The 26,094-nt window shown below is 37.8% G+C and overlaps 1 protein-coding gene across 14 annotated transcripts in view; it reads left to right on the forward strand.

Annotated features, from left to right (window-relative positions):
- Window positions 1-26,094, forward strand: part of FHIT (fragile histidine triad diadenosine triphosphatase) — a 1,383,460-nt gene that overhangs the window by 132,260 nt on the left and 1,225,106 nt on the right. For 4 of the 14 annotated variants that reach the window (XM_077858253.1, XM_077858255.1, XM_077858257.1 and 1 more), the window contains exon 3: window positions 14,226-14,319. The exons of the other annotated variants lie outside the window; for them this stretch is intronic. In XM_077858253.1, coding sequence (XP_077714379.1) covers window positions 14,244-14,319 — 76 coding nt within the window. In that variant the 5' untranslated portion in view covers window positions 14,226-14,243. The remainder of the gene's footprint in view (window positions 1-14,225; window positions 14,320-26,094) is intronic. 14 annotated transcript variants of the gene reach the window in all.

Genomic DNA, 26,094 nt, shown 5'->3' on the forward strand with positions numbered 1-26,094 from the left:
CCTGTGTGGTTTTCCTCTGTCTGTAGCGCTGTGAGTTATTTTTGATTCTGAGATTTTGTGCTTCCTCTCATTTGGAGAAATTAAAATTAAAATTATTTAAAATTAAAATGATGAGGTTGATAAATGATATTTTTATTTGGTTTTCATGTTTTGATTGGTCAAGTAAAAACCTGGTGACTCAGACTGCTGTCTCTGTTTTTAACGTGGCTCTTCTGGAGTGGTGAAGGCAGAACAACTAGATATTATGAATGTGGCAAATATGTATTAAAGAGTGAAAGGAGGGGAATAGCAAAAATAACATTAATAGCAACAAATATTCATGAAGTGACAATACCTCTCATAAGCCATTTATTGTCGTTGGCTCATTTTATACTCACAACACCCTAAAGGAGGGGTAAACAAGAATGCTATTCTTTTTTTAGATGAGGGAACTGGGCCTCAAAAGGTAAAGTCACCTCCAAAGGTGACTTGTCTTGTAAATCATTGAGCTACAGAATGGACCCAATAGACTGACCTAAGAACCTTTCCCACCATGCAGTCTACCTTCCCTTTCGGTCTGATATCAGGCCTTCCAAGGATTGAATGAAAGGGTTTTTTGATTCAGACATTGTCTTAGAACCACAGGTGCAGAAGAGATTCCCAGTAGAAAATAATGACATGTAGTTAGCTAGAGGCATATACACTGATGCCAATTATATTGTATGTGGAAATTCTTCTCCTTTCCCACCCGTCTTCTGTTTCATCTTCTATTGCTGATATTCCCCAGTGTCCATGATTCTCAGCCATTCCCCAATTGTAGTACATTTTAGCCCTTTCTAGCCCAGCCATACTTAGAGTTTCTTTAATGTCTTTTTGGCAAGTGTAAGAGGTAAGTCTCCCTTTTGGTATAGAATGCATTACTTTTACTTTGTAGTTCTTTCCCAGCTTTTAGGTGGCTAACAATTTGTGTTAGAAGAGTAGAGAGGAACTGAAATCAGGGTTTTTATTACAATTTTGACATTGGTGAATATCGTATATTCCCTTGCAAGGTATCTTTAATGGCTCCTGTGGATTACAGTTTCCGATAGATTTTTCTCCCAAATTTTGTTGACCAGCATTGTTACATTTTTAAGAAGTGTGTTTCTGCACTTTCAAAATCTCATAAAGACTTTCTGTCATCATAGGAAGCAAGGGACTCAGCTTTGATTTGCAAAATTGGCTCTACAAGGTAGCATGTTGTTATTCTATTTAGAGGACTTGAAAGCAGATTCAACAATTCAATTATATTTAATTTGTAATTAACTCCCTCCCAAGCAGCTAATGGTGCATAACTTGGACACTACTGCTCTGGATGGGCAAAGAGTAGAACAAAATGGCTTCTTTTTAGAGAAAGCTTATCTTAGATAGGGTCCCTATGACTATAGTAATACTTCCTGGTCTGACTTCTGGCTGTAAAACAAAACTCTTCTCTGGGAACTGCCCCCTGACTCATAACAGTGAGTTCCTAGCAATTGACACATTGATATTTGACCCTACTACTTGGGATAGAGATGACTGGTTTAAAGATAGGCAGATGACTGTGTTTTACCAGTCAGATGATCTCTCTTAAGAATTTGGAATTTTGAACTGAGAGCAAAAATCAGTATTGATGGTATTGCATTCCTTTATGGCAATGCTCTATAAGGAGGTCTTGAAGCTGCTGCCTTCCAGTTCTCTGGAGATACCTTGATTCCTGTTTTCATAAAGCTCAGTTATTCAATTCCTCCTTTAATTTTCTGAAGTACTACAGTATCCTTCCTTTTGCCATTGAGTAAAATTGCTGGACTTAGTCTGTATTTCTTGCCACCAAACTTACCCAATGGAGAAATCAAATACACAAGTTCTTTATCAAATCTGTTAATGCAAGTAATAAGAGCTACATCTGCTTGGTGGTAATTATGATCATTTTAATTGTGTGTGTGAGTATGTATGTCTGTGTGTGCTTGATTGAATGATTTAGTATTTTACCAGATACTATAGACTGTTATTATTTTCATCATCATTGTCATCAAGAGCATCATTGTCATCATAATAGCTCTTGTCTATAGAGAACTTTCTATGATCCAACCACTGTATTAAGCACTTTGCATATAAAATAACATTTATTATATAATTACAAAATACTATCATATGGATACTATCATTATCCCCATTTTGTAGGTTGGAAAGGTGAGGAAGAAAATGTAGCTTAAAGTCATGTATCTGGAAAGTGGTATAGCAATGATTTGAGTCCAGGTTTATCACACTCCAAAGAGAGATGATAATCTTAAGCTCTGCATTGTAATACAGAGACATAGTTCTGCTCCAAAGATATTATATTCCTGGTTGATTGTTTTCTTTATTTTGAATGTGGAAATAAGGTGGAGATAGCATTGTATTTTCAGGAAATTTAATACTCTGTTTTTGTTGGCTTAATTTTATTATTCCTTCTTTTATGTATGTTATATTGTTTAACGAGGGCAAAGGTCAGGCAGGGAGGACACAAAATAGATAAATTGTCCTGAGGAGGCCTTTTTTGGGAAGGCGACATTGAAACTGAAACAGAATGATAAAGTAAGACAGTTATGCAAAGATCAGGGACAGGGTGTTCCAGGGAAAGGGAAAAACAAATATGAAGATACAGATTTGGGAATGAACTTGGTGAGGTTAGAGGGACAGAAAATAGATACATGAGGCTGGAGAAGAGTGAGCAAGAGAGTGAATGGTAAGACATGACAGAGGGGAAGACTGGGACTGGATCAGTTAGAATCTTCTAGGCAATAGCAGGGAATATGCATTTTATTATAAGTACAGTGGGTTAGCCATTCACAAATTTGGGGGAGAGGAATAATATGATTTGTTTTATTCTTATAAAGGATTAATTTTTGGTCTGGTAATGGCAGAGTCACCAACAACTCTTCCAAAAGACAACTAGAAAAATTATACAGAATAAGGAGAAAATATTTATTTGAAGGCATTAAAGAGCTACCAAGGCAGTTAGGACTTGAGGGTCCAGAATCCTGGAAAGAGAAACTGCATTGAAGGGACCTCAGTATTTTCACTCTTTTTCTCTATGAAGCATTTGTGGATTTGTAAATAATAAAGCTCTGAGAAGTTAAAAAGCCCAATAGGAAATAGAGCAGCTAAAGGGTTGGGAAAATTGAGCAGAGATTTTGGCAGTCCTAAGAATGCAAAAATCCTAAAGGAAATAATGAAAGACTAACCAGTATATACAAAAGAGAACATGTCACAAACAAGTTGTAATTATAGGAATGAGAGGTTGGATAACATTAAAGAAAATCAAATGATGTAATAAAGAAAAATCATATAATCATCTTAATAGACACAGAAAAGCATTTGATAAAATTTACATTTAATCCTGATGAAAATGTTTGGCCAACTGGGAATATAACTAAACATCTTTAATGAAGAATATCTGCAAATAAGATAAACCAAAAGAAACCCACACCAAGAACATTAAAATTAAAATGTCAAAAGGTAAAGATAGGGAGAATCTTAAAAGTGGCAAGAAAAAAACCAACCTGTTACATTCAAGGCAACCCCCATAAGACTATGAATAGATTTATCAGCTGAAACATTGCAGGCCAGAAGGGAATGGTACAATATATTCAAAGTGCTGAAAGAAAAAAATTTCCAACCAAGAATACTCTATCCAGCAAAGTTATTATTCACAATTGAAGGAGGGATAAAGATAAGCTAAAGGAGTTTATCATGCTAAATTGACCTTACCTTACCTTATCACACTAAATTGACCTTACAAAAAATGTTAAGGGGACTTCTTTAGGTTGAAAAGAAAGGGCACTAATTAGAATAAGAAAATGTGAAAGTATAAATCTCACTAGTAAAGGTAAATATAGAGAAAAGTTTGTGATTAATCACTTATGAAGCTTATATGGCTAAAAACACAAAAGTAGGAAAATAATTGTAACTACAATAATTAGTTAAGGAATACATAAGACACAAGGATGTAAAATGTGACATCAAAAACATAAGATATGATGGAAAAGGAAGTCAAAATGTAGAGCTTTAGAATGTGTTAAAATTTAAGTTGTTACCAACTTAACACTGACAGTTATAAGTTGTTTTATGTAATCCTAATAGTAACCACAAAGCAAAAACCTATAGTAGATATATAAAAGATGATTAGAATTGAACCTAAGCATACTACTAAAGAAAGTCATCAAACCACCAAGGAAGATGACCCTCCTGTGTAGTTCAGTCAGTTAAATATCTTACTTTGGCTCAGGTTATGATCCCAGAGTCTTGGGATCTAGCCCCACATCAGACTTCCTGCTCAGTAAGGAGTCTGCTTCTCCCTCTCCCTCTGTCCTCCCACCACTGCCCATGTTCTCTCACACTTTCTTTCTCTCCCAAATAACTAAATAAAAATCTCAGGGGGAAAAAACTCACAAAGGAAGGAAGGAAGAGAAGAAGAAAGGCAATGTGGAAGTACAAAACAGCTACAAAATGATGAACAAAGTGGCAATAAATATGTGCTTATTAACAGTTACTTTAAGTGTACATGGACTAAATTCTCTGATCAAAAGACATAGAATGGCTAAATGGATAAAAAAAAAAAACAAAAACAACAACAAAAACCCAACAAGACCCATCTATATGTTGCCTATAAGAGACTCATTTGAAAGGAAAGAACATATATAGATGAAAGAGAAGAGATGGAAAAAGATATTCTTTGCAAATAGAAACCAGAAGAAAGCTGAGGTAGCTCTTATGTCATACAAAATAGACTTGAAAATAAAGACTGTTAAAGAGACAAAATTATAAAGGGGTCAGTGCAACAAAAGTATTTAATATTTGTGAATATTTATGGACCTCACATAGGAGTACCTTAATATACAAAGTCAATATTAACAGTCCTAAGGGGAAAAAAGAGCAATACAATAATAGAAGACAACTTCAACACTCCACTTACATCAATGGATAGATTATCTAGACCAAAACCTAGTACAGAAACACTGGCTTTGAATGACAGATTAGGCCAGGTGCAATTAATAGATACATACAGAATATTCCATCCCCAAACAGTAGAATATACATTCTTTTCAAATGCAATGAAACATTCTTCAGGATAGATTATATGTTAGGTCACAAAACAAGTTTCAATACATCTAGGAAGATTGAAATCATATCAAGCCATCTTTCATGTATGGTGACAAATATTAACCAGACTTTTGTGGTGATAATTTCACAATATATACAAATACTGAATCAGTAGGATGTACATCTGAAACTAATATAATATTGTATGCCAATTACATCTCAATAAAAAATATCTGTAAAGAAAATCTATAGCAAACATTATGCCTATGTGAAATATTGACAGCCTTACCCTGCAATTAAGATGAGAAACGGATGACAGTTATCACTCTTTCTTTTCAGCATTATACTGGAGGTCCAGTATAATTCAGTGAATTCAGGGGGAAAAAAAAGGTATAGAAATTGGAGACAAATGGGAATCCCTGGGTGGCTCAGCAGTTTAGTGTCTGCCTTCAGCCCAGGGTGTGATCCTGGAGACGCGGATCAAGTCCCACATTGGGCTCCCTGCATGGAGCCTGCTTCTTCCTCTGCCTGTGTCTCTGCCTCTGTCTCTCTCTCTGTGTCTTTCATGAATAAATAAATAAAATCTTTTTTAAAAAAATTGGAGACAAAGCAATACAATTATATTCTTTGCAAAGATATAATTATGTAAATTTAACAAATGAATTTCGCAAGTTTGCTGGATACGAAGTCAATAGAAAAATATAGGGCAGCCCAGGTGGCTCAGTGGTTTAGCTCCTGCCTTCAGCCCAGGGCCTGATCCTGGAGACCCGGGATCGAGTCCCACGTCAGGCTCCATGAATAGAGCCCTCTGCCTGTGTCTCTGCCTCTCTCTCTCTGTGTCTCTCATGAATAAACAAAATCTTTAAAAAAAGAAAAAGAAAAATATATTTTCTGTATATTATCAACAAAGAATCACAAAATTAAATTTTGTTTATTTTTATTTTTTGTATACTTTTTATTGGAGTTCAATTTACCAACAGATAGTATAACACCTAGTGCTCATCCCATCAAGTGCCCCCTCAGTGCCCGTCACCCAGTCACCCTGTCCCCCCACCCACCTCCCCTTCCACTACCCCTTGTTCATTTCCCAGAGTTAGGAGTCTCTCATGTTCTCTCACCCTATCTGATATTTCCCACTCACAAAATTAAATTTTAAAAAGATAGCATTTAATGGAGTGCCTGGCTGACTCATTCAGTGGAGTTTGAGACTTGATCTTGAGGTTGTGGGTTTGAGTCCCAAGTTGGATGTAGAGATTACTTAAAAATAAAATCTCTGAAAAAAAAATAAAAATATAGTGTTTTATATATAAACACTATCTAAAAAAAAAGACTATATAAAAAGTCTACATATACAAAACGACTATAAACTATGACCATATTGTATTTCCAAAATACAAGGATATATGTATATGAGGTGAAACAATTAGATATCTGTATCCACCAATTACTTTATATTATATACACAGTTAACTTGAAATGCATTACAGATAAAAATATAAGCCCTATAATTATAAAACATCTAGATAAAAACTTTCTTCTATGACCCTAAGTTATTCAAAGATTTCTTTTTTTTTTTCAAAGATTTCTTAAATATAACACCAAAACCAAGATCCTGAAAAGGAAAAAAAAAACAGAAAAATTGGACATTATGAAACTTTAAAAAATGAAAATGTAAGCCACAGAATGGGATAAAATATTTACAAATCATATCTGATCAAATATATACATCCAGATATATAAAGAACTCTTACTAGTCAATAAGAAGACAAACCAAATTATTTGTATATATTAAGGGCAAATAAGCATGTGAAAATATGCTCATTATCACTAAGGATGTGCAAATTGAAACCACAAGGAGATGTTAATTCACTGGAATGGCTTAAATAAAAAAGATAATAAAAAGTGCTGGTAAAGACAGGAAGAAATTGGAAAATTTATTCAATGCTGGTGGAAATGTAAATGGTACAGCCACTCTGGAAAACAGTAGTAGTTTTTGATAAAGTTCAACACATACTTATTATGTAACCAAGCAATTTCATTTCTAGTCATTGAAGTAAAAACTTAAATAGAAACAAAATGTATGTCTACACAAAGACTTGTTCATGAACATTCATAGCAGTATCATTCATCATGGCCCCAACCTAGATGCAATCCAAGTATCTATCAATTGGTTAGTAAACACAAACTGGTATACTTATACAAAGGAGTGCTACTTAACAGTTTTATAAGAAATGAACTACTGATTTTTGAAACAATTTGGGTATACTTCAAAAATATTTTGCTAAGTAAAAGAATATAGACAGAAAAGATATTCCATTTTGATGAAATTTCTAGAAAAGGCAAAACTATAAAGATGGAAAGCATCTCTGTTTTTGCCTACCATGGGAATGGGAATGAACTGTAAATGAGCATGTGGTAACATTTTGGGTTGATAGGATTGTTCAAATAGCAGATTGTGATTATGTTTGCACAACTGTATAATTTGCTAAATCTTGTGAAACTATACTTGAAATGGGTAATTTTCATGGTATGTAAATTTTAGTTCAATAAACCATTTTTAAAGTTACCATGTAAAATAGCCTAAAATATTAAACATAAGAATAAATCTAACAAAGGATATATTAGATGTCTACAGAGAAATATTATTGGGAAAAATTAAAGATAATTTAAATAAATGGAAGGAGATAATATATTCATGGATTGGGTGGTTCAGCATTGTGAATCCACAGAATGGCAAATGATAATTGCAATATGTCAATCTGATCAAAGGACTAGTTTCCATATGATCATCTTCTATAAATCAGTAAGAAAAAGAGATAACCTGATAGAAAAATGGGCAATGGATTTGAATAAGTTCTTCAGAAAAGAAGATATCTATGGCTAATCAGTATATGAAACTGTTATTATTATAATTAACCATCATTGAAATGCAAAATAAAGGGGTTGCAGGATACCACTGCACACAGATCAGAAAGCCTAAAATGAAGAAGACTGATAATACCAAGTGTTGAGAAGGATATGAAACAATTGGAGTACTCATACAGTGCTGTCTTGTTGAAAATTAATATAATCGTTTTAGCAAATTGTTTGGCAATATCTGCTGAAAATGAACAATTAAATGCCCTATGGTTTTGCAGTTCTGCTAGATATATGCTCAAAACTATGAGAATGTTCATAGCTCCATTATTTTTAATAGCTCTCAAGTGGAACTCAATCTGAATGGTCATCAATAGTAGAATGAATACATAAATGGTGTCATCATACAATAAAATGTTTATAAAGGAAAGAAAATGAATCAATTATTTCAACTTGCAACAACAAAGGTGAGTCTCACCAGCTTAAGAGGCCAGATACAAAAGTATATGTACTATATGGCAAATCCCAACCCATGTAAGACTGATCCATATTTTTGGGGGTCAAGATATTGTTTACCTTTGAGATGGAATAGTGGGGAGTTACTTGGGAGGGTATGAGGTATGTTTCCAGGGTGTTGGTATGTTGGAATGTTATATTCCAGTTAATAAGTGTTTTTGAAAATTGATTGGAGTGATTCAAAAAATTAGGGCAGGCTTTGGGAAATTCTTATAATTATCCAGGTAAATGATGTTGAAGGAATCAGGGGAGTGGTGGGAAGAGAAAGAAGTGGTAATTTGAGAGGCAGTTGGGAAGTAGTCTGGACGTGACTTGGTGATTGATTCAGTAGGAGTGTTCTAGGTTGTATGGTGTCCCCACCAAAGATATCTGAAATCCTAACCTCCCATTGCCTCTGAGTGTGACTGTGTTGGAATCATGGCCATAGCAGATGTAATTAAGATGTAATTAAGATGTAATTAAGATGAGGTCATACTGGCATAGGATGAGCCCTTAATGACTGGTGTCCTTACAAGAAGAGAAGAAGAGACAGAGAGACACACAAGGGAGAATGATGACAGAAGCATGCAGTGATGCAGCTGCCAGCCAAGAAGTGCCAAAGGTTGATGGCCACCACCAGAAGCTAGGAAGAGTCAAGGAAGGTTCCTACCCATAGTCTCAGAAGGATCATGGCCCTGTAGACACCTCTGATTTAGGACTTCTTGCCTCCAGAACTGTGAAACAATCCATCTCTTTCTTTTGAGCCACTCAGTTGGTGGTATTCTGTTACAGCAACCCTAGGAAACTAATGCAGGAAGGACGGAAAGGCAACCTCTGGGTGGATGGTGCACTGAATTGGACAAATTGAATTTTACATGGACCATCAAAGTGGAATTTGAACATTTAATTACGGGGAGATGATGCTTTTAGCAGACAGTAGAACACAATACATCAAGGATTGAGCCCCTCAAGAGAGCATTTTGTTCCTTATTCTGCATTCAGCCAGGAATTCACCTACATCTCTTTGCCCAGTCAGGAATATATCTTCTTAAAGCATTTAGGAGAATGGCTCACAGCCTTCCTTAGAATTATTTGGAAGAATGGCAGCAGGAGGGGCAGGGTGGTGTGGGTAGTTAACATGTCCCTTCTTGTTTTTTCCAACTTGTGGGGCACAGTTGGAAGTGGAACCCTGGAGACACAGCCTCTCTATTTTATTATGCTTCCGGAAATCGGAATAAGGAAGCCGTGTTACTGCAAATTAGCTACATTTCCCTTTCTTTTTCTCAGCTTTGAGTAGTAGGAGATTTGCTAGGGCTTGTATTCTTTTAATCTTTTCAGGGGCAGTGGGAGATGGCTCTCTGTCAGAGGCTTCTCTCCAGGCTGCCATGAAATGAAGAGGCAGCAAAAGTCGTATGCACTAAGTATGGATAGAAGCCTCTTCCTCTTTATTTTGCAGTGGCCCTTTGACAAGGCTGGCCTTCTCCTATTCTCTGCAGATTTTATTCAGTGGCTGGCATGTGAATTTGAACCAGCTTTCTCATTGTTTTTCCTCCTGCTGTGACAGCCTGGGGTGGGAGTGGGGGTTTGCCCATTGGTGGGAAATTCCCCACTCGTCTATCACTTTGAAAGCTGTCGGGGTTCTTTGTTGGCTCCAGAAGAAAAAGAATCAAGTCCAATCAAGCACCTTAAATATTCAATATGATTAGAGGAAAAATGAATGGATTTTGGAAACTCCTGTTGATGCTAAATTCTACTTGCAGTTAGTCTTGGACATAAATTTCAGAAAATTATATGTAAATGTACTCATTAGTGCACTGTAATATTGAACATCTATTTTGTCGCTGGGCAATTTTTTTTCTTAGCACAAAAGCTATTACCACTGTTATTAAAAACAGTAATTGATTTTCCATTTTTTAAAAACTTGTTTTTTCCTTCCTGTTCCATTTCATCTCTGCATTTTTGCCCATGCATTCCAATAATATTTTCCTAGGGCTTGTAAAAGAATTACATTATGCTCCAATAATTTTCAGGGCAAAGGGGAGGAAGGGCAATGTGGTATTACTGGAGAAGCTATTTTAAACTGGAATGGGCCCAGAAAACAGACCCTGGAATGACAAATTGAATGGCTTCATAGTAAGGATTTGATTATATTGTGTATGGTTTCATCTGAACATCATAGATCTTATTTTGTAATTAGATATTTTGATAAAGCCCTAACTAAATAGTGCTAGAGCCAAAATATGGTTTTATTAAAAGGCTCTGAAGCTTACAAATCAGCCATATAGATTAGCTGTAACATGAATGCTTTATGTGTTCTTTCAGATGTTTTGTTTGATTTACATTCGACTATAAATTCATTGAAGGAAAAAAATGAAATACTTTTAAAATCGTGATAATAACTAAAATTTTCATTATTTTAAATAATTATTATTTTTACTGGTATACAGGATATGTTCTGTCCTTACAAATAAATTTTTCTTGGGGAGAGAAACAAAAGTGCTGTGCATATTTAAATTTGATTTTGTAGGGAGAACACGCAATTTTGTGTGGGTAAATACAGTATTATGTATCCTGAAGGGCAAGCGAATGAACTTCTTTTTGCCATTATGTAAATCCATTTAAAAAAAATGTTTTCAGGACTCAGATAAAGACACATTTTGAATAGGCTGTATATGTGGTATGTGTGTGTATGTGTGTGTTTTTAATAATGCAACTTTCATGCTATTGAATCAATTAGATAGACATTGGAGATTTAGAAACCATATATTTATGACAAAATAAGGAGATTTTTCAGATTTTTTTTAAATTTCCCTATTTCCACTATTGTGAACCAGAAAGTGGCAGCCTTTGTGATTCAGGATGATTATCAGACGAGTTCTGTGCTGGAGGTATTCCTCCTGCTAGTTCATATTCCATCCTGTGGCAGGTAAACAGGCTGGAATCCAGATTTGTTTAAATCTGCTTATAAAAAGCCAGAAACACTGTAGTGTTCTCAATGTGAGGTTGATTGTGTCATTTGGATTTACGGCTTTGGCAAACACATCTGGCTGTTTACACTATTATTTGCTTAGTAAGGTCTCCCTTAAGTCCCTGAGGCAGGATAATGGTGAAGTTCAAGGTGATAGACCCTCATCAGTGCCAATTAAAATTTTGGCTCTACCACTTACCAAGTTTTGTGACTGCAAGCAACTTTTAAAACCTGTGTCCCTTAGTTTGCTTAGTTATGCCAATAGGAGAAAATGATGAAATCTTGAGTGCAGGGGAAGATTTAGTGCATTTAAAGTTTTGAGGACAGTGCCTGACACATAGTGAAACGCCATATTAAAATGAAAAGAAAAAATTGAATGTGAGGGGCACCTGGGGGGCTCAGTTGTTTAAGCATCTAACTCCTGATTTCAGCTCAGGTCATGAATTCAGGGTTGTGAGACTCAGCCCTGTGTCAGGCTCATGCGCTGGGCATGGAGACTGCTTAGGATTCATACTCTTCCTCTCCCTCCACCCCTCCTGTCTCCTCTCTCTCTCCTTCTCTCTTTTTTTTTTTTCTCTCTCTCCTTCTCTTAAAGAAAAAAAAATTGGATGTTGAATGTGAGTTGTATTTTCTCAACCCAGTCTGTGGTGTTTATGTTGACTTTCATATTTGGGCAAAAGAAAACGGAAAAAATGTTTTAAAAATTATATACATATATTAATAGAATGTTTAAAAAATACTGACTACTAAATGCCCATTTTAAAGAAACCTGCAGATTACAAAACTTTACCTATCTACTCTTGTACCACTTGGCACTGTTCACAAAGTATCTGGCTGGGAGTGAATTTCAAACGTCGTTGAGATTTTATAAGAAGCTGTTGATAGTATTTTCAGTTTTCATGAACATTATTATTGTTTTAAAGTCAGGTATTCATAGAGTTAGCAACTCAGGTTAAGAGTTGTTTAATAAAAATATTATTGGAGAAAGTGAGATGGCAACATTTAAGCCATGATGAGCCTTCAAACTGACTAGAATGGTATCATTCTAACTTGTGTATGTAGGATGAGGCTGGAGGGGGGTGGGTATTCAGAAAGCGGGGCGGGGGGGGGTCACTTAACAGAAATACTGTCAGCTTGCTCTACAGTATTCTCCACTCATTCCTCCTAGCAGTCATAGGGAGAATTGGATACTTCTCTGTTTTTGTAGCAAAGAACTCAGTGTTCTGATGAAAAAATGCACCACGAAATACAAACGACTAATACCCTGTCTATTGTTTATCCCCCTGAGATTTTCTGCCTCTCTAGTTATAGCGAAGGGTGAATAAAAATTAATTAGAAGCTGGAATCTGATTTTAAGATGGGATGTCAGACACATATATCAAGTTGTTAGGTTAGCTGTAAAGCATAACCTGGGATTTATATATTTAGAAGTCATAATAAATCTGTCTGTCATGAAAATCAGATTACTCGGTGTTGCATGCTAATGGCTCATCATCCTGTGGAATTGTAGTCTCCCCAGCAACTGCCCACTGGCTCTGCTTTTCTCTGACTTGCTGTCTGCCTTGACCAACTAGTCATTACATTCTCCCTACTTAGCAAAGTACTCATTCTTAATAAATGCTTCTAGGCTTCCATAGCAAGAAAATGTTTTCCCCTGGACTATAGCACAACCTCCTACGGCTTCCTTGACTCAGTAGTCTCAACAAGAATCAATCAGTCCATCAATCACTCCATTCACTAACCTAACAATTCCTCCCAAGGTATTTATTGAGTACCTGTTATGTGCCAGGCTGTTTGCATGGTGCTGGCAAGCTAACAAAGACAGTGCCTGCCCTCAAGGAGGGAAGTGATGGAGGAAAGAGATAATAAAACTCATAACACATTGTATAACATGATGGATGTGAGGGCATTGAGGATGGGTTCCTAGAGACCAGTATCTTTTGAGCTGAGACTTCTGAGCTGAATGGTGGGAGTTAGCCAGCTAATGGGGGGTGAAGACTGAGGACAAAAGGAACAGCCATGCAAAGCTTGGGGGTGAAAGAGTGAGATCCATTGAGGAGTTGGGATGGTGACAGATAGTCAAAGTGATGAGACTGGAGAGTTTTGCAAGAACATTTAGGATTAGTCTAAGGCAGAGGGGAGCCACTGAATGATGTAAATGGGGGAGATATCTTCCCCCTGTAGACAAACATTGACATAATAGTGCATTTACCTGGGATATGTGGCTGCCCACATTTTTTTATCACGGGCTTGAAAGCTCTGTGCAAAGTGGTACCTTTCCTGACCTTAGTCTTCACTCTTGATCCTCACTTTTCCAGAGATAAGGATGAGTAGAGGTACTATGTTCCTTGTATGTACAGAATAAACTGGTTTTTGAACGAATGAATGAAGAAACATGTTGAATGTTTGTAGGGATATTTGTCCTGATACTTTGTGCTTTGGTGTTAGGGAGGAAGTGTTGATGTTGGAATCACATTATTCCAAGTTCAAATCATGCCTCTACCGCTTACTATTGTGTGGCCTTCGATAAATCACTTGACCTCTCTGAGCCCAGAGTTCTTCTTTTCTATAGGGTTGTATCTCATGGTGTTAGGGAGATTAGAAACACTATACACCAGGTACCTATTGTTCTCCAAGGAACATGGTAAGCACTGAATAACTGATATATCTTTTATGTATCATATTAGCTTTAGTAGACTTCAGGTAAAAAACAAAACATAACAAAAAAAAAAAAACAGGGTGAAAGCTTTGTTGACTCTTGTTCTTAGAAACATGAAAATTAAGGCATGTGTGGTTCATCCAATAAGAACCATTTTGTTCCCAATAGGCTCCCAAGAAAGATGCCATGGGAGAACTCGCTTTTCCTTTTGCCTCTGAATCTGGAAAGTTTGGTCCATCCCAGATTCTCTTACCAGCCATCTGTAAGTCTGTCCTTCATACCTTGACCTAAGCCATTTTGAAGCCTATTCTTTTTTTTTTTTTTTACCAATACCACCTTTTGGGGCTGATGAATTCTGGAGCTTACTCTCTGTATGAGAGAGTGCTTTGTAAATTAAAAAACATTTAAGGGCTCTCCGTTCTGCTTCTCTTGTCCTTGACATACCTCCATTGCAACCAGCTTTCAGTTGAGGTAGCAGATAATCTGTTCATCTGGTATAGAAAAGAGGCAGGTTTTTTTATTTTGTTTTGTTTTTTTTTGGTTTTTTTTTGTGTGTGTGTTTTAAGAGGCAGTGTTTAAATCTCAGATTTTCCACTTGTTAGCTGTGTAACCTTAGGCAAACTATGTACTCTCTCTATGACTCACTTTCCTTCTCAGTAAAATGAAGACGGTATTAGTACTTCAATCATAGGGTATTTATGCGGGATTCAATAAAAAGTAATGTAAAGTGCTTGGCACAATTCCTATCACATAGCAAGCATGCAGTAAATGACAGCATTATTAACTTGTTGTATTATCACTAACATATTTATGACCATTATTATTTTCATCAGAGTGTCTGTCTCTCTGTTAAACTCTAAACTTGACAGTAGGAAAACCAAGTCTTTAAATTTCTGCATCCCTAGAGAGGCCTGACATGTAAAAGGCAGTGAACAAATACTTATTAAATGAATGAATGAGCAACAAAAGTGTTATTTATTATTAAAGCCTGTTAATATGTATATGCAGTCCTTGGCACATTGTAGAAAATTAATACATACTTGTTGGTTATTCTACTCTTTGCCTAAACTTCCCAGATTATACTGAAAACTGTTTTTTTTTTTTTTAAGATTTTATTTATTTATTCATGAGAGACTCAGAGAGAGAGAGGCAGAGACACAGGCAGAGGGAGAAACAGGCTCCATGCAGGGAGCCTGATATGGGACTGGGTCCCAGGACCCCGGCTGGGATCATGACCTGAGCCGAAGGCAGATGCTCAACCACTGAGCCACCCAAACATCCCTATACTGAAAAGTTTTCCCTGGGTTCTTTACTAGGGGATTTGGTAAAAAAGGCTGTGTGTGTTGTACACACCTCTTCTGGTTTTCTGAAGAATTCTTTTTAAAGCTTGTTTCTATATGGTAGTTTCCCTAACCTTCCATCATTTCAGATCTTGAGACTTTTACTTCTTTTGGTTGCTAGAAAGTATTTCTGAGTGAAATCTCCTAGGGGTGTGGATGCCATCAAGTAATATTTTCTGAGTATATGTGTGCATATGTGTCTCTTCTTCTTATAAAGATAAGCATCTCTTGTAGTACTCCCACCTCCTTGCAGAAGGAGAGAGTGATCATAAAACCAAATGGGCACTGAGGGTTCACAGCTGCAGACCAGACAAGAGGCTCCTACCAGACCTCACACCGAGAACAGTTGCTGGATGATTTCAGCCAGTGAAGGCAGGTTCCTGGGGTGCCTAAGTTATTCTCTGAAAGGAAGTTGGCCAGGGGCTAAGATGTTTTTGGTAGAACATCAGGACCTGTTTTATCCTTCCTAGTCCTCTATACCATGCTTGCTATTTTCTGTTTTTCTTACAAGTGGGATGCTTGCTTTCCCCTCTTGGCTTGATGGCTTTTGTCTTGAGACTCAACTTAGCCTGGCTTTTCCACACATCTGGCATCCTTTCTACAGAACTTCTAGCTTGGTACTTTTCACAGAATTACCCACTCAAATGCCCTTGAAGGGCAGCTGGGGAGATTTTGTTATTGAGCAAAGGAAATAAGGTTAAGAAATTCCATACTTCTGTATAGAATTGTGATTTCTTCATTTCTCTTGAAACACCCAGTCCTCTTAGCCCATCTTTCGTTTTCCCACTTGTGATGGAGACACACCAACATGAAATATTTGTCTTTGATCTTTCCCGTAAGAAAAAAAAACAAAAAACAGGGGCAGTCCGGGTGGCTCAGCACTTTAGTGCCGCCTTCAGCCCACTGCGTGATCCTGGAGACCCAGGATCGAGTCCCACATCAGGCTCCCTGCATGGAGCCTGCTTCTCCCTCTGCCTGTGTCTCTGCCTCTCTCTCTTTCTGTGTCTCTCATGAATAAATAAATAAAATCTTAAAAAAAAAAAAAGGAAAGAATTCTCCTTTAAAAAAGAAAAGAAAAGAGTACAATTAAGAAGGGAGATAATTGACATCTGGGCTCAGGGGCAGGGAGGTTCTCGGGAGGCCTGAGGAGGTGGACTGTAGAGCATGTATGTCACCCCAGTGGAAGCAGCCTCAACTCAGCCCAGCTGTTTGTTACTGTGTGGGAGTCTGGTGCCTGTAGAGTCAGAGATTCCAGCATTTTCTGTGAACACTCTGAATTTGCAGATATTTAAAAGGATTTAAAAGTGTTAAAACATGAAGTCTGCTGTTATTGTGTGGCCCAAATGAAACAGAGCAATAGGCCAGATTTGGACAGCGGGTCACCAACATTCAGCCTCTGCTTAATACAGAAGATGCATAATTAGTGTTTTCAGACATTAGTCCATACTGCTCCACTTCTGAACAAGAATAAGATTATGGTTAGACCAGTCTCATTTCAAAAAAAAAAAAAAATCATCTGAAATACCCCTTCAAAAAGAGAAGACTCTTCTGAGTGTATAGCAAACCTCTAAAGGATTCTATAAGACAAATGGATTAGTTGTTTTTCACTTAGCACTGAAGGCTTAAGGGGTTTTGTGTGTTTTTCCTCTTGTTTTCCATTTGGCATGCACTACTTATGCTTTAAAAAAATTAAACTGACACACAGTGAAAAAAAGTTACTGGAGCCTGAAAGTTGGTTAATATCAATTACACTCTCGTGTCTAATAACCCATGCCTAGGAAACGCAACTTGTTTGTTATAAATACCCGATGCCAAATCAAGAATAAACAGCTACTTTGTTTTAGTCGGTATTTACAGCATCACTTTAACTACTTTGACCCTATTCAAGGAGGTAATGAAGAGCTGGGTGCCAGTGATGTTGATAAACTGTGGCAATTTCTGCATTGTGTCCTTATAGCTGCCTCTGCTTCAGCCTCCATTATTTAAATTGCTAGTCATTACAGTCATGCCATTAACTGGAAATGTAGCAAGATGACACATAGGAACAGGGCCAGCAGGACACTGTTAGCCCTTCTTATTGAGTGCCATATTCTGGGATGGGGAGCAATAGTCATAAAAAGGGAGCACACAAACCAACCCCCAAAAGCTTTCGAACACTCTCATGAATTCTTTGCGGTGCTGGAAGGGTGATTTTGAATTCCAGTAGTACATACTTTTTGAGACATTAGACTCAAATTACAGATAATCTTCCAGGCTTTAAAAAAATGAGTATTTCTTTTTAACTAAAATAGAAAAATATCTAAACATATCTCAGACTGGGTTATTCTTCCCTATTGGTATCATATGCAGAAGGATATGAGAAAAGGAGGTGGTTCAATCTGGAATATGGAACTGAATGAAGTAGTGTTCCAGTCATTTGACTCCTATCAATGTCATTTTTAGAAAAGTGCATATTTTATTGCTCTAGAGCCCCATGGGCCAAGGAGCCTGTCAGTCTTCATAACTTGATTAAGACTCACAGCTAATGTAGCCCATGCATATTCCAGTGGCAAATGCTTTCTTTTGATGTAGTAGCACACACTCCATCCATTCTCATCTATCTGGGGAACCTCTTACAAAATCATGGCTTCTGGCCAGTTCAAGACCCACAGGGAGAAGAGGAATTACGGGAGGTCTTTGTTATTCTAGATATTCTGAGAAGAACTAGAATTCCTTTTTAGCAGGATAAAAACTCCTGCCACACAAGTGTTCCTTGGAAAACTTTGCCCATCATTTATTAGGACCTTTATGTTAAAATTAGAGAAATTGGGTCCTGGGTATGTGTTTTGGGAGGTAAGAAAAAGTCTATTCACCCTTTCTTTCTTGTCACCTTCCCTATGACCTACATATACATTGTGCATATTGCATATATATTTGGAGGATGCTGGAAAGAAGGGAAAGCTTACATTTGTTGAACTCAGGTCTTTGTCGTGGGCTTGGCACTTTTGCTTTCTATGTGATTTAGGATTTTTTTCAGATGGAACTAATAGAAATCCAGTTCAGCTGACTTAGACAAAAATACTAAATGTAGATGAAAAACTAAGGCCTATCTAGAATTCAGCAGCATTATTGAGAACCAGGATTCTTTCTGCCCCCCCCCCCCCCTTTTTTTGGTCATTCTTTCAGATATTACTTTTCTACATAGACTTGTCCCCTTTTGTCCCCTTATGTTAACAGGTTGGGTAGGGTGCTTCCAGACACCCTGACATAGCAGTATTTTGAAGGCCAGAAATAGAAAAGTGTATTCATCCTTTCGTGTATCCTTTGTTTTCTTAAGAATAAGGAAAAACTGGGACACCTGGGTGAGTCAGTGGTTGAGCATCTGTCTTTGGCTCTGGGACTGATCTGGGGTCCTGGGATCAAGTCCCACATCGGGTTTCTCCCTCTGCCTATGTCTCTGTCTCTCTCTCTGTGTCTCTCATGAATAAATAAATAAAATCTTTAAAAAAGAAAAAAAAAGAATGAGAAAAACCTTTTCAGAAGCTCTCCAGCAATTTGCCCTCCTCCATTCGCCAGAATTTCAAACCCTACCCTAAAACAATCCTTTGCAAGGAGAATGAAGTTCCCATGTTGATCCTGGTCTGGTCAAGCTTACAGCCTAGGGCTGGATAGGGCCCAGCCTTTTGTCCTTGAATCTGGGGTGTGGGCCCCATCAACTAAACAAAATCAGAGTCAGGTCCTATTAGAAAGAAATGGGAGGGACAAATGACTATTGGATAGGCTGAGAACTTCTCATTTACTTCCCCAAACATCCCCATACCAGTACAGAATGCTCAGAGAGATGAATGAACTTACCCAAGGTCATAGAGCTTTAAAGTAAAGAGCTAGAATTTGAATCCAAATGATTCTGGCTTCAAAGCCATGGATTTTGGAAGAGACCAAACAAGGGGGAAAGTGCCCAACAACAGAGAGCTGGCATCATTGGAATACTCCAAGGAGAATAGCAATGAGTTTCTGTAGCCCACAGATCAGTAATAATATATTTCTGGATTACAAAAATAATACGTGCTTTGAGGCAACATAGAAAATATAGAAGAGTATAAGGCAGAGAATAAGCATCCCCCAGAATTCTACAGTGTAGTCAGTACCACCACCAACATTTTGAGGTACTTTACTTTGTCTTTCTGTATACACACACACACACACACACACACACACACACGCACATATGCCACTTAGATGTTCAAAAATATTTATTGATCACTTTCTATCAGTCTGTGCAAGAAATATATATGCAAATATACATTATGAGCATATCGGCTATAGACAGGATACACTGTTTTACATCTTAGTGTTCTACATAATTTTATAGCATGTATATTTTTGTGCATGTTCCTATAAACAATAATTCTTTAGGAACATCATTTTTAATGACTGAATAGCAGTCCATTTTGTAGGTAGCAAACTGTATAAAGAAGCCCCTTATTTGTGGACTTGTACATTTCTTTCAATTTCTCTTTATGGGAAGTAGCACCAAGTGAGCATCCATATGTGATATATCTTTTAGCTCATCTTTTATTATTTCCTTGGGATATGGTTCTTGAAATAATGGTGAAGAAATGAATATTTTAAAGCTGTGAATATATGATGCATATTGTTAGATTGTGATCTAGGAATGTTGTTTACTCTAGATTCCCAACAATAATCTGTGAGAGTTTTTTGACTCTTTCTTGATGGTTTTTGACTTGGAGTATTGTTTTTTTTCCTTTTCTTCACTTTTTCTTTTGGAGTAGTTTTAGAAGTGCTGTGTCAAGGCCTTGCATTCCATGGACAAATTGTTGCTGGGACCCATTTGTCATTTTCTCAAGATTACTGTGGATCTGTTGTGCTTCTTGTACTAATTGTAAAAGGCCAAAATGGAACCCCATTAATATATTATTGGATATTAGAAAAAAACAGAACAACTTGTACCATAGTGATATTTGACTTTGTATCTCTAACAAAATTGATATAAAAGCCTTTATAAGTGCTAGTGTATTGTTAAAATGTTCAGATAAATTATTTGGTTCATAAATAAGTAATTTAAACTTTTATGATAATGGAGAGGAGGAAAGGTGGTATGAGACTTTCTGAATACACCAATAATTTATTTTCCTGCAGCCAAGATAAATAGCACCATGAATTAAGGGACAGAATATTGGATGACATGCTACATCATCTTAGGGATGGCACTTGTTAGGGATGCATGTACCATAAGACCTATAATATGACCAAAAAAAACCCTGCAGTTACCTACCCTGGGTGATCCAAGGGAGATACTCTCAAAAGGTGTCCTGGAAAAAAGGCAGTTGGCAGTTACTGTGCAGCATGATGTTGGTAGCAAAGAAAAGGAGCAGGGGAAGATAAGAGCTCCTGCGCACACTCTCTTCTCTCCTGTCATCCTGGATAGAGGTGAAGGGGTTGCATTGGGTCATAATAGGTTAAGAAGACAGAGATGAATTAGAGGAAGCTGGGATTTGCAAATTTCCAAACAAGTGCCTCCACTTGAGCAGAGGTCTTTTGAGTGATGTTTACTGATACAGCAAATGTTTTTAGTGATCTACACAAACCTGGAGGAGGATCTACCTGTCCTCTGAACTTCAGTTCCAGCTCTGGGCTTCATCCTCTAGCCTTCACCCAATTATCTCATGCTTCAGCATACTTAAGCTTATCTTTTTAAGTTTATTCATTCACCCATCTATCCATCCATCCTTCCATCCATCCATCCATCCATCCATCCATTCATTCACATATCAAATATTTATCATTTAAGATCTATGTGCTTGGTAGCATGCCAGTCAAAATGCCAATTCCCCATCTCACTATTTGCTCCAATTATCTGCACTTAGGTTTGAGCAAAGAGTGATTCTTCCAGGATCTGCATTTTGAAATGGACTTTATTCATACTTCTTCAACATTTGCCACATTACTTACTGCACATTTACCAGGGCATTGCGCTAAATTCTGGAGATATAATGAGATTAAAGTCATCTGGTCTGGCAAGGATGGTAGAAAAGAATGGTGTTGTTGAGTGTGGAATTGTTTTGTACTTTGGACCTCCCTTTTAATCCTCAAAATCCCTCCCTTAATTTGTTTGAGCAGAATTAAAATACATAGAACAATACTTCATTTTCTCACTGTGGTGAGTAACTAAATAATTTAGCTCTAAAGGAATCAGGGGAACAGAGTTATCACCCATAGTAGTGGTCCTTAATCATGGCTTTCCATTAGAATCCCAGGGAATGTGGAAAACATTGAAGCCCATGGCATGCCCCAGAACAAGTGTATCAGAATCTCTGGGGTGTATGACCTAGGCATTGGTTTCATAAACTCCTGAGATTATTCTAGTATGCAGCCAAATTTGAGAAGCACCACTAAAAAAAGTGCAAGTGTATCGAATTACTCCCTTTCACCCCAGAGCAACTTTGACAACTGCATTTTTCAGGGAATCCAGTTCCATAATATGTGCCATGAAGAAAATGGTCAGTGGCCAGATTAAGAAATTGTATTCTTCTTCTTGGAGGTTCACTGCATACTCTGGCATTCTAAAGACCACGAGGCATATTGCCATAAAGAGACCTTTTGGAATTTTAGTGGAATTCTCTATTATTTTTAATTCAGGATTGGCTTGATTACATTTTCTTTCTCTCTTGATCACTTATGAATTTTACTGAATACATTCCGAGAACAGGCTAACATATGCAACAGCTGATTCTCTAGTGTGGGAATGATTTCTGTTCCTTGTTTCTCTGTTCTTTGGCCCCTCTTTGTGTCCTTTCTCTCATTACTTTTTTGAGCAGCTTTTTGAGCAGGCATTGGGCCCAGGGAAGAAGTAAAACTGCAGTCAGTTAATCCATTTGATAAAGCACTTGAGACTTTTTTAAAAAGATTTTTATTTATTTATTTATTTATTTATTTATTTATTTATTTATTTATTTATTTATTTATGGGTGGGAGAGAACAAGAGCACAGGAAGGGAGAGGGGCAGAGGGAGAGAGAAGCAGGCTCCTGGCTGAGCAGGGAGCCCGATGCAGGGCTTGATCCCAGGACCCCAGGATCATGACCTGAGCCAAAGGCAGATGCTCAACCGACTGAGCCACCCAGGCACCCCTATATTTAGATACTTTCCATATAAAGCTTTTGTACTTCTTTCAATTGACACTTCCATGCTATGGAAGAGATTGGTAGTTCTTTCCTTTTCTATGGTGTTGGTTCTCAAAGTATGGTCCCTGAACTAGCAGTGTCAGAATGAACTGGTAAAGTAGGCAGAATTATGGCCTCTCTTAAAGATGTCTACACCCTAATCTCCAGAATCTGTGACGATGTTATCCTAGCAGGTAGAAGGGATTTTGTATATGTAATTAAGATTCTAGACCTGAGATGAGAGGATAATTGTGTCATATCTGGGCTGACCTAATTTAATCAAACTAGCCACTGAAAAACTAGAGAATCTTTCCAGGCTGCAGTCAGAGAGATTTGATCATGAAAAGGCAGGAGAGATTAAAACATGAAAATAATTTAAACTCTCATTGCCAACTTGACTGTGGAGGGATGGGTCCATGCTGGAGTTTGAGAATGCTGTCAGTTCATGGCCAGTAAGGAAGCAGAGACCTCAGAACTGAATTCTGCAAATAAGCTGAATGAACCAGAAAACCAAGTCTCCCCTAGAGCCTTCAGGAAGGATGGTAGCCTGTCTGCAACTTGAGAGACCTGATATACACTACAGTAAGATAGTGAATTTGTGTTGTTTTACTCCTGAGTTTGTGATGATTTATTCTGGCAGCAGCACAAAACGAATGCACCTGCAAACTTGTTGACATGCAAATTCTCAGTCTTCATCCCAGACCTACTGAACCTACTAGAACCAGGAGCCAGCAGGAGGTGTGGTGGTGAGGGGTGGAGAGTGCGTGCATCCTATTTTAACAAGCTCTGTAGGTGATTCTGACATGCTCAAATTTGAGAACTATGGTTCCATAGTGATAGAATTCCTGAATGTTCAGTAGACAAGTGGCTGCCCAGAACAAAGACTGCATTTCCTTCTTTTGCTGCAGGTGAGTATGGCCTTATGACTACGTTCTTGCCAAACAGATTGTAGAAGGTTAACTCAGCAAACTTGAGGTGTTGAAACTCTGCACATTCCAATGAAAAGGCTAGCTTTGTTGGATCCTGGGAAATAACCTTTGAGCCCCTTGATATATCCTGCTCAATTAGAGTGTCTCTGTATACCTGTGACCTTGGGCCATGCCACATACCTTATGCTAACAATATGATTTATGGCAAATGCCTGTTTTTGTTCACCTGAGGCCTGGGCCATGCTGTATCAGTTTGACCACTGGAGAGCCTGGAGATATTGCTGGATAACTCCAGCCTCAGTCAGTGTGATGGATACTTTTGAGATACATTCTGCAGTTTTTGTATGATCTCCAGAAGCGAATGAACTCGCTCACATGTATAACCAGCTTGATAACACAAGCTTTATTGCCCCTCCCCTTTTCCCTTCCAGTTCTCCTGATCCCCTCTCTCCTTTGACTTTCCTTGGATCCGTTTCCAAATAAGCTGTCTCAACCCATGTTCTTGGTACTTGTCTTGGGCATTGCTTGCAGGAGGAACTCAAACTAGGAGAATCCTTAATGAGACATTTTATTGAAGAGTCTTCCTTTCTGCTGACTAGGATGCAGATATTTTTTTTTAAATTTTTTATTGGTGTTCAATTTACTAACATACAGAATAACCCCAGTGCCCGTCACCCATTAGGATGCAGATATTATGGCTCTCCCATCCCCTTTGATCACATTAAGGAAGACCATCCTCTAGGAATGCAGAGGTGGTAAATTAGAAGGCATATGGGTCTGTAATGAATCTGTGGAACTGGCATACCAGTCCTGGACTGCTGACCTACTAACTTGTTCAGTGAGAGAATAGAAGCTACCTACAGAGGGTAGGCAAGGGGTGGCTCACATGCACCTTAACCTAATTTTGACTAACACAGCAACTAAGACCTAAATGGAGAGTTTGGTTTGTCATCAGATTGAAACTAAATTGTGCCTAACCTTCATTGCCACAGTAATAAAGAATTGATTACATGAGGGACAAGCACATTGTTTTTGGGTAAGAGCATTAGAACAGGAGTTAAGCAACTGGGACGGGTGTGTGTGTGTGTGTGTGTGTGTGTGTGTGCTGTGTTGACTCCTAAGGAGCTGTGCATTCTCCTTGCATTCTCTTGGATTCAACTGCTTAATCTCAGGGTCCCTCTTGATTTTTACATACTGTGATGCTATGAATTTAAAATATTCAAAAATTCACTTGCAAAAACACAACACCGGAACCATTATGAATTGTAAATGTGGGGCATTTGTATTTGCATTTTGAAATTTCTGCACTAATAAAATGATGAGCATATCTTAGCCTGCATGTGGATGTATTTTTTTAAATGACTCAAAGTTAGAAGCACCATGAGGCATTATTAAAGTTCATCGTATCACTTGCTGTGAAGACAAACTTTCCTTGAATATTGAAAGATGCTTACAAAACTCTGTTCACCTGACAGTGATTCTTCAGGCTGATAGGAACCTTCATATGTTCTTTTCCTTTGCCTGGATGGTACCCAATCAGTCTATATAATGAGACAGGCCAGAGGACAGGGAATTATGCCCCAGGACAGTCTTCACTCTGTCGTTTGGCTTTGCATGCAGAACCACAATTTATGATGTGATCAAGAATGATATTAGTTGGCGGTATAATGAGTTTGGGATTGTTGCATAGCCCTGATGTACACCATGACCTTTGCTGGATGGAAAGTGTCAGACTTGGGCACATGCATATCAGTTGTGGAGAAAGACCCTCCTCTGGGGAGTCAAGGGTCATAAATTTTGTTTCTAGGCAGCATATACGTATGCAGTTGCCTGGCAACTGTGAGAGCAGTTAAGTCCTTGCTATATGATGCTGTAAAGGATTTCATCCATCTTGAAAAGCTAACAGCATAATTTAAATTTTTGAAGCAGAGTGTGGGTGTTCTCAAGTGGCAGAGCCTCATCTCACATGTTGTTGCAGACTCTAACTGCATAAACTTGATGTTGCTGAAGTTTTCCGCATTAGGGATATTGTAAACAAAAGGCTACAACTCTGAAGAGAGGTTGAAAGAGACATCCTTCACTAGAACGCGTTCAGTAACAGAAAGTAACAGAAAGCCCAACTAGTGGTGTCCTAAAGCACAAGCATGTTTTCTGTTTCCTGAATAAGAAGCGTTGAGATAAACAGTCTCAGGGTTGATTTTGTTGCTCACCAAGGCCCAAGCCCCTTCCATGCTTCCATTATACCATCAGTCGTGTGTTGGCCTTCATCCTTAGTGTGGTTGCCTTATGCCCACAAGAAGGCTGCCATAGCTTTCACTACCCCAAGGTCCCAGATTAGCAGATTAGCATCCAACATAGGATAGGAGAGAATGATCATCTTGTGTCAAGCCTCTCTTTATTTATTTATTTATTTATTTATTTATTTATTCATTCATTCATTCATTCATTCATTCATTCATTCATTTTAGAGAAGAAAGTCTTTCCTTAAAGTCTCCTAGCAGGTATCTTTTTATTTCTCTTTAGCCAGAACTGGGTCAGATGTGAAACACACATGTTTCCCCTTCCAGACTAGTCATTGGCAAAGGAGAATTCAGTTGCCTTTACTGA

This window comes from Canis aureus, chromosome 19 (assembly GCF_053574225.1).
Source record: "Canis aureus isolate CA01 chromosome 19, VMU_Caureus_v.1.0, whole genome shotgun sequence".
NCBI classification, from domain to species: Eukaryota; Metazoa; Chordata; class Mammalia; order Carnivora; family Canidae; genus Canis; species Canis aureus.